Source organism: Oncorhynchus keta, chromosome 14 (assembly GCF_023373465.1).
Source record: "Oncorhynchus keta strain PuntledgeMale-10-30-2019 chromosome 14, Oket_V2, whole genome shotgun sequence".
NCBI classification, from domain to species: Eukaryota; Metazoa; Chordata; class Actinopteri; order Salmoniformes; family Salmonidae; genus Oncorhynchus; species Oncorhynchus keta.
This window is the reverse complement of record NC_068434.1, coordinates 47,324,348-47,333,787: the sequence shown is the minus strand read 5'-3', so window position 1 is coordinate 47,333,787 and position 9,440 is coordinate 47,324,348. Positions and strand designations below refer to the sequence as shown.

The 9,440-nt window shown below is 42.8% G+C and overlaps 1 protein-coding gene across 3 annotated transcripts in view; it reads left to right on the top strand.

Annotated features, from left to right (window-relative positions):
- Positions 1-256: 256 nt before the first annotated feature.
- Positions 257-9,440, top strand: part of LOC118393531 (kinase suppressor of Ras 2-like) — a 149,090-nt gene continuing 139,906 nt past the window's right edge. For all 3 annotated transcript variants that reach the window (XM_052461832.1, XM_052461833.1, XM_052461831.1), the window contains exons 1-2: positions 257-396; positions 1,534-1,684. In XM_052461832.1, coding sequence (XP_052317792.1) covers positions 1,583-1,684 — 102 coding nt within the window. In that variant the 5' untranslated portion in view covers positions 257-396; positions 1,534-1,582. The remainder of the gene's footprint in view (positions 397-1,533; positions 1,685-9,440) is intronic.

Sequence of the window (9,440 nt, the reverse complement as noted above, 5' to 3'; positions counted from 1 at the left end):
ACTGCCAAGATAAAAGCAAAGCAGTGGGAGAAAAACAGCAACACAGAGTTACACATAAACAAATGTACAGTCATTAACACAATACTTATGTAAATGTAAAATTTAATTGTTTAGTTTTTAATACATTTGAAAAAAATTCAAAAAAAAACATTTGAAAAGTACTGCTCTAATGGACTATGATTCCATGCATCCAAAAACTTTTGGTTGTGCTCCTCCATCTCTAACTCACACATGTCCCTCTGTCCCCCCCTGCAGGGAAAGCTGGTGAAGTACTTCAGTCGCCAGCTTTCCTGTAAGGTGAGAGTGGCCTCACAGGAGGACAGCACTGAGCTACAGGACTTCCCCAGACTGGGACACTGGTTCCGCATCGTCAACCTGAGGAAGGAGGTCACTGAGGTACATTGATTTACATCTACGTATCACTATCATTGCAAGGAATACCATCTTACTAATAGCCGATGGTCTGCAAAACTTGTGCCAGTAAGAGTAAGGGAAAACAAGAAAATAGTTATGTTTTTAGTATTGCAATCCCTCTGGCAGTAGGTTGAAAGACACTATATGGGTCTGGGCCAGGGGTGTTACCCTGGTAGTGTAGCCGATCTGTAATGGCTAGATCGTGCTCTATGCAAGACAGAAGCTGAAACATGACCTTTTTCATGGGTGACTTTTCTTAACATTGAATTTAAACATAGGACTAGAATAAGGCTCAGACGGCTTTCACTTCTCTTCATGAGGATTGAGTGGATCTAAATAAATAACTGCTATAGGCCATACATTCAGGTCGGCTGCCACCAACAAGGTTGTTGTCATAAATGTGACATATCTATACAGAAGACTTCTATATGGGAAAAATCAAACTGATGCATTCAAATGGTTTTTAATAAATGATGGGGTGCAACATGGTAATGTCAGGAATTTGACACAAACATGTCAGGTATAACGGCGGGCTATATAACCACTTGATCAAAAGATTCAAATTGGGATTTCAGCAATATAATAATCAAGACTTTATTTGACAAAGGAGAAAGATTTGTTGGGGCAAGGAGAGGGACGGAAGCAACACTGTTACAATAGGAATGGAGCCACTCAGTGTCAGTGGGTCTAGACCAGGGCCTATATTTACGAAGTGTTTTATGGTAGGAGTGCTGATGTAGGATTAAGGATTTCCAAGTCCATATAATGATGAGCATGTAAAAGGCAAACCTGGTCTTATGTCAGCGTTCTCTGATACTCTTTGTAAATACAGGCCCAGGAGTGTTAGTAGTCTGCTGGTTTTCATTTTTTCCCCTTTAAATCAGTGTCTGATTTAGACCTGGGAAACCAGGTATGCTGACTCCCTGTGTGGGAGAAATTATAACCTGCAGTCACTATTGCCTGCAATAACTGGAATTTGACTTATAGTACTTGAGTGTTACCCTGGGTGCCAGTCTGTTTCTGCTTTTTTGCCAGCTCCTTAATGGAATTGTCAATGACAATGGAGTAGGCAAAAGCACAAACAGATCTGGGACCAGGTTACTTGTGTGTGTTCTGTAGGAGATGGATCCGGGCGACGTGACTCTGGAGGGGCTGCTGGAGATGAGTGATGAGCAGGTGTGTGAGGCCATGGAGAAGTTTGGAGCCAACGACGAGGAGTGTGCCCGGCTCAACGCCTCTCTGTCCTGCCTCAGGAAGGCCCACCAGTCAGGTAGAAATCCCTGCACACACGAAGGGAGGGAGAGAGAGAGGGAGGGAGGGAGGAAAGGCGAGAGGGAAGAAAGGCAGACAGTGGGGACAAGTCAGGTAGGGCCCTAACACATGCAATCGCTGAGGAAGGGACAGAGAGAGGAAGGGCACTCTGGAATGTAACCGTGACTCTTCTCCAGGTTGTTATTGCCTCAGCAAGGCCCACAGCCAGTTATTGGGGAGCTTTCAGTTAGTGTACTATACAGTAGCCATTCCTGATCTCGCGAGCTTACGTATGTTTCGCTACAAGCTACACGCAAAACATATTTACCTAGCTCATGCGATCAGGATGGTAGTACTAGGCTATCTATACGTACAATTCATGAGGAGTTTTCATAATATGGTGAATGTCGCCCCCTGTTGACCAGATTTTGCAACATATTATGAATTCAGTAGGTTGCAATCTCAGAAATGTGCATTCAGTTCTGCTAGTTTATTGTGTTGTGTTAGTGCTGGACTGGGGCAAAATCCTGCAAGGTTCAAATAATACAAGGCTTGATTTGGCAAAAGCCCAGAATGGATCAGAAAGGGAAATATCTAGAAAATATCTAGGGGATAAATGATCGATATTGAGTCATTAATAACTCTTGCCATTATTGTATTAATTCAGCATTAGTCTCTCTGCCCTCATATACTGTAACAACTAGAGCTAGTCAACCCCTTATCTGTGACTGAGGGATATTCTCATAGTAGTCTTGTCTCCTCATTCCTCTCCATGGGTGTATCTCAATTGTTAAAAGGCTCTCCTAGCCTCCTTTTCTTAATCTCCACTGTTGTAAAATAATCAGACAGGTGAAACATTTTGCTTTCACCTGTCCAGTGTTTTCAGATTAGCATAGATGAAGGGTGGATACGAGGAGAGGAGGCTGCTGTAGATCAGTGGTTCCCAACCAGGGTTACTAGGACCCTGGGGGTAGACCCTGGGGGTACTTGGCCTATCCACAAGGGGTACTTGAGAAGATTCATGAGACCATAGGCCTACTGGTAAAATGCACACGAGGGGATAATGCACACGAGGGGGTACTTCAGTGGTACTCAGGGCAGAGCAACATTTTGTTGGTGGTACTGTAACTGAGAAAGTTTGGGAACCACTGCTGTAGACTATTGTGATGCACCCTCTGAGCACACAGGGCATTTAGTCCAATGCTACTTTGTCCAATAGAGGGCAGCACAGACCACATGTTTATTTTCTGAACTGAGCAGCATAGTGTTGTAGTGTTGCGGGCTGAACAGAAGGGGGCACTAGACTACCAGGAAACCAGCACTATCACTCGGTTTGATAACCTGTTATATGCGTGCGTGTTCCTCCTACATACACACACGCACACACACCTAAATGTTTGAATCAATGCCCATCAGATGTGTCTCTCATATGTTTCACTGGGAATACTTTAGGACATGTTGTCAAGCCAAGCTGAAAAGAGTTGCATTGTCACCCCAGTGTTCTCCTCATTAAAGCCATAACACACAGCTTTCTTTTCTCCAAGTGAAAAAGGACTACAGATCTTGCTTCAGGAAAACCTGCTCACGTACCAAACTGTTGTCAGATAACACAACGCCCCGTCGGCCCAAATGCTCATCATCGGCTCACTTCCCTTCCCTCCTTTGATTCTACACACAGCTAACTCCAGTAATAATAATAATAATAATTAATTGGATTTATGTAGCACCTTTTTACCAACTGAGGTACACCAAGTGCTTTACATAAGGGGGAAGGGGGAAACACACCTCATCCACCACTAATGTGTGGCACCCACTTGGGTATTGCACGGCAACCATTTTTTGTTCCAGAACACTCAGCTATCAGGTGGAGCGGTAAGGAGTGATATATGCCAATTAGGATTGAGGGTAAGATTAGGTGGCCATGATGGAATAGGGCCAGGTCACCAGAATTAACACCTCTACTTTTGTGTGTTTGTGTGTGTGTGTGTGTATATCCAGCCACTATCTCACCCAGAGCCTATTCAACACCCACAGGTTACAATGAACCTGCCTACTGCCCTGCGTAGGGTGCCATGGGATTTTTAATGACCACAGAGAGTCAGGCCATCCGTTTAACGTCCAATCCGAAAGATGGCACCCTACGCAAGGCAGTAGGCAGGTTCATTGTAACCTGTGGGTGTTGAATAGGCTCTGGGTGAGATAGTGGCTGGATACACACACACGCACGCGCGCACGCACACACACGCACACACACACTGGTCTGGCCTGGCCTGGTCTGTGTGTCTGTTCCTGAGGCATGATTAGATTGTAGCCGGTAGCTGATTGGTGACTGAGTTCTGACTTCCTCCACAGGAGCCGGCAGGGCGGTAGGACGCCCATACAGGGTCCAGCTGGGTGTGTGTGTCCTTGCGTTTGTCCTTCTTCTGTGTGTATGTTTGTTTTGTGTCTCTCTCTCTCTCTCTCTCTCTCTCTCTCTCTCTCTCTCTCTCTCTCTCTCTCTCTCTCTCTTTCTCTCTTTCTCTCTTTCTCTCTTTCTCTCTTTCTCTCTTTCTCTCTGCGTGCTTGTGCGTCAAGCCTGAAAGATTATCACTCATATGCTAGGTGTATACATGAAATAGATTCAACCCAGCCCAACTCACCCCAGCTATACATTAGATAGCAATGCACAACATGGATAACTAAAGACTGTAGCTCTGTGTTATACAGACAGTTCCATTAGAACATGCTTCTACTACTGCTGTGCTTGTTCTCCAGTCCTCCTGGTTCACAAAGGCAGCAAAAGGCGCTGGACACACACAGACACAATTGTACGGGCACACACACACACACACACACACACACACACACACACACACACACACACACACACACACACACACACACACACACACACACACACACACACACACACACACACACACACACACACACACACACACACACACACACACACAAACATTAATGGGCTCTTTTCAAACGGATGGCTGGGGAGAGGTGTGAATGTAATAGCAACACCACACACTGCGCTGCTGCTATAATGGCCACTCATACTCAGAGCGAAGGGGAGAGAAAGGCCTATTCTATCTCCCAGCCCTTTCTTTAAACCCTAAAGGGAAAGAATATAACCATCGCTACACCATCACGCTCAGCCACCACTTTTAAATATTACATTTTTTTGTTGAAATGATCTGAGAGGAACGGGGTCCGTTGGGAGGATTCGTCATCGTCCTCTATGGAAGCCTGTCTTTGTAACTCCTACGCAGAACATGAATACGCAGAATATTCTCTTGCCTCGAATCACATGAAAAAGTAATAATTGTCACATTATTTTGTAAGGACTCTTAAGGCCATCGCAGACTTTGTTGGCCAGCAGCAGCAGACAGTGATTAGTGAAAACTTTGTGGTGTACAGGATTTGTAACCGCACTCAGACTCTTCAGCTTGAAAAAATCTCCACCCGCACAGCTGAATTGCTAGCTTTTTTGGTGGCGTAGCTGGTTAAGATGTTTTCAAAAGGGATGGTTAAACGCCCCACTGGGCACATTACGTCATTTCAATGTGGCTAATCGGGTAAAATTTAGTTGAGACGTTGATCAATGAGATTACAACCCACTGACAAAGACAGCTAAAAGTTAGATGAAGATCCAATGTGTTGGTCTAAAAGCAAAAACAAATGTCAGATTTTTGGTTTCGTTGTCACCAAAATATCTATTGCTGCGCTTTCAACCATTTTAAAAGCACAGCAAAGTTCAAATGTTTAGATATTAGAGATACTCTGAGATACTCTGAATGATCGGCTACGAAAAGCCAACTGACATTTACTCCTGAGGCGCTGACCTGTTGCCCTCGACAACCACTGTGATTATTAGTATTTGACCCTGCTGGTCATCTATGAACATTTGAACACCTTGGCCATATTCTGTTATAATCTCCACCCGGCACAACCAGAAGAGGACTGGCCACCCCTCATAGCCTGGTTCCTCTCTCGGTTTCTTCCTAGGTTCTGGCCTTTCTAGGGAGCTTTTCCTAGAAACTGTGCCTCTACACCTGCATTGCTTGCTGTTTCGGGGTTTAGGCTGGGTTTCTGTACAGCACTTTGTTACATCAGCTTTATAAATACATTTAATTGATTGATTGATTGATTGATTAATGCCATAAGAGATTCTGTGCAGATTATTTACAGGAATTGCGACGATCTCTGCCGACCTCCGCTTTATATGATTAGATAAGAAGAAATGTAGTTTTTGTAACATCAAAATGTGGCCGCGGATGTGTTATTAATTTTAAGGTTGAATGTTACATTAGTTTGTAAGATAGCCTAAGGTTAAGGCTATCTACTGTAATCAAAGGTAATATTGAATTGTGTTTGGTTGACAGTGCAACCACATATCAACATTTACATGTATTTTCTGCTTGGATAGTTCCATCTGTGCCACTGACTGAGTCTGGATTTAATTCCAGTTTGTCTACAAATGAATAATTGATAGTTTCGATTCAAGTCTCCATCTCAACCAAAAATCGAAGTTATAGAATATGACTAAATCAAATCAAACTTCAAATGAACGTTAAATAAACTTTTCTTCATCTTCTTCATATGTTGATATTTGTTTGCGTTGACAACCAAATATAATTAAATATCCCTAAATATCATTACATTTGAAATCAACCAGAGTTTGAAACCCTAAGCATATTGTGTTGTCTATTTTTAGTTTAATTCCTGGTTTAATTCCAACAATTGCTGTTGATGACTTTGCAAATGCTATATACAGTTGAAGTCGGAAGTTTACATACACATAGGTTGGAGCCACTCCACACATTTCTTGAAAACAAACTATAGTTTTGGCAAGTCGGTTAGGACATCTACTTTGTGCATGACACAAGTAATGGTTCCAAAAATTGTTTACAGACAGATTATTTCAATGTATCACAAATTCCAGTGGGTCAGAAGTTTACAGACACTAAGTTGACCGTGCCTTTAAACAGCTTGGAAAAGTCCTGAAAATTATGTCATGGCGTTAAAAGCTTCTGATAGGCTAATTGACATCATTTGAGTCAATTGGGGGTGTACCTGTGCATGTATTTCAAGGCCTCCCTTCAAACTCAGTGCCTCTTTGCTTGACATCATGGGAAAATCAAAAGAATTCAGCCAAGATCTCAGAAAAAAAATTGTAGACCTCCACAAGTCTGGTTCATCCTTGGGGGCAATTTCCAAACGCTTGAAGGTACCACGTTCATCTGTACAAACAACAGTACACAAGTATAAACACCATGGGACCACACAGCCGTAATACCACTCAGGAAGGAGACGCGTTCTGTCTCCTAGAGATGAATGTACTTTGGTGCGAGAAGTGCAAATCAATCCCAGAACAACAGCAAAAGACCTTGTGAAGATGCTGGAGGAAACAGGTACAAAAGTATCTCTATCCACAGTAAAACGAGTCCTATATCGACAGAACCTGAAAGGCCGCTCAGCAAGGAAGAAGCCACTGCTCCAAAACCTCCATAAAAAAGCCAGACTACGGTGTGCAACTGCACATGGGGACAAAGATCGTACTTTCATCTGGTCTGATGAAACACAAATAGAACTGTTTGGCCATAATGACCAAGGTTATGTTTGGAAGAAAAAGGGGGAGGCTTGGAAGCTGAAGAACACCATCCCAACCGTGAAGCACAGAGGTGGCAGCATCATGTTGTGGGGGTGCTTTGCTGCAGGAGGGACTGGTGCACTTCACAAAATAGATGACATCATGAGGCAGGATATATGTGTGGATATATTGAAGCAACATCTCAAGACATCAGTCAGGAAGTTAATAACGACATTTATTGGATATTTCAAACTTTTTTAACAAATCAAAAACTGAAAAATTGGGCGTGCAAAATTATTCAGCCCCCTTAAGTTAATACTTTGTAGCGCCACCTTTTGCTGCGATTACAGCTGTAAATCGCTTGGGGTATGTCTCTATCAGTTTTGCACATCGAGAGACTGACATTTTTTCCCATTCCTCCTTGCAAAACAGCTCGAGCTCAGTGAGGTTGGATGGAGAGCATTTGTGAACAGCAGTTTTCAGTTCTTTCCACAGATTCTCGATTGGATTCAGGTCTGGACTTTGACTTGGCCATTCTAACACCTGGATATGTTAATTTTTGAACCATTCCATTGTAGATTTTGCTTTATGTTTTGGATCATTGTCTTGTTGGAAGACAAATCTCCGTCCCAGTCTCAGGTCTTTTGCAGACTCCATCAGGTTTTCTTCCAGAATGGTCCTGTATTTGGCTCCATCCATCTTCCCATCAATTTTAACCATCTTCCTGTCCCTGCTGAAGAAAAGCAGGCCCAAACCATGATGCTGCCACCACCATGTTTGACAGTGGGGATGGTGTGTTCAGGGTGATGAGCTGTGTTGCTTTTACGCCAAACATAACGTTTTGCATTGTTGCCAAAAAGTTCAATTTTGGTTTCATCTGACCAGAGCACCTTCTTCCACATGTTTGGTGTGTCTCCCAGGTGGCTTGTGGCAAACTTTAAATGACACTTTTTATGGATATCTTTAAGAAATGGCTTTCTTCTTGCCACTCTTCCATAAAGGCCAGATTTGTGCAAAATACGACTGATTGTTGTCCTATAGACAGAGTCTCCCACCTCAGCTGTAGATCTCTGCAGTTCATCCAGAGTGATCATGGGCCTCTTGGCTGCATCTCTGATCAGTCTTCTCCTTGTATGAGCTGAAAGTTTAGAGGGACGGCCAGGTCTTGGTAGATTTGCAGTGGTCTGAAATCCCCTCCATTTCAATATTATCGCTTGCACAGTGCTCCTTGGGATGTTTAAAGCTTGGGAAATCTTTTTGTATCCAAATCCGGCTTTAAACTTATTCACAACAGTATCTCGGACCTGCCTGGTGTGTTCCTTGTTCTTCATGATGCTCTCTGCGCTTTTAACGGACCTCTGAGACTATCACAGTGCAGGTGCATTTATACAGAGACTTGATTACACACAGGTGGATTGTATTTATCATCATTAGTCATTTAGGTCAACATTGGATCATTCAGAGATCCTCACTGAACTTCTGGAGAGAGTTTGCTGCACTGAAAGTAAAAGGGGCTGAATAATTTTGCACGCCCAATTTTTCAGTTTTTGATTTGTTAAAAAAGTTTGAAATATCCAATAAATGTCGTTCCACTTCATGATTGTGTCCCACTTGTTGTTGATTCTTCACAAAACAATACAGTTTTATATCTTTATGTTTGAAGCCTGAAATGTGGCAAAAGGTCACAAAGTTCAAGGGGGCCGAATACTTTCGCAAGGCACTGTATATATAACATTTGATTACCATGATGACAATCCTGTGGTTGAAATTTCACCCTCGAAACAGCAGTTTACGTTGATGACTTTAAAAAAAATCCTATGTATTTTCCACGTAGATTCCACGTTCACAATACATTGACAAATTACATTGAACCAACGTTGATTCCACCATTTTGTGCCCAGTGGGGTGTGTTTGCGGAGACAGAGGTCCCGTGTTTCAGTCTCTGTGTGAGCTTGTTAGTGGGGAAGACGTATGGTTAAGGAAGTACAGGGATGTCTGTCACAGTTGCATACATAAAAAGGTTTTAAAGGGTCAAATAGAGAAGCGTAACACATAAATGCATAGTAAAAAGTGAGTTAAGTAAAACACAGTAAATGAGAATGTCAGCTATTAAGAACACGTAGAATAGCTTAGAATGGTTTATTACGCTAAAAACAAATGCACTGTGATTGTCGCTTTCAACAAAGCTCTT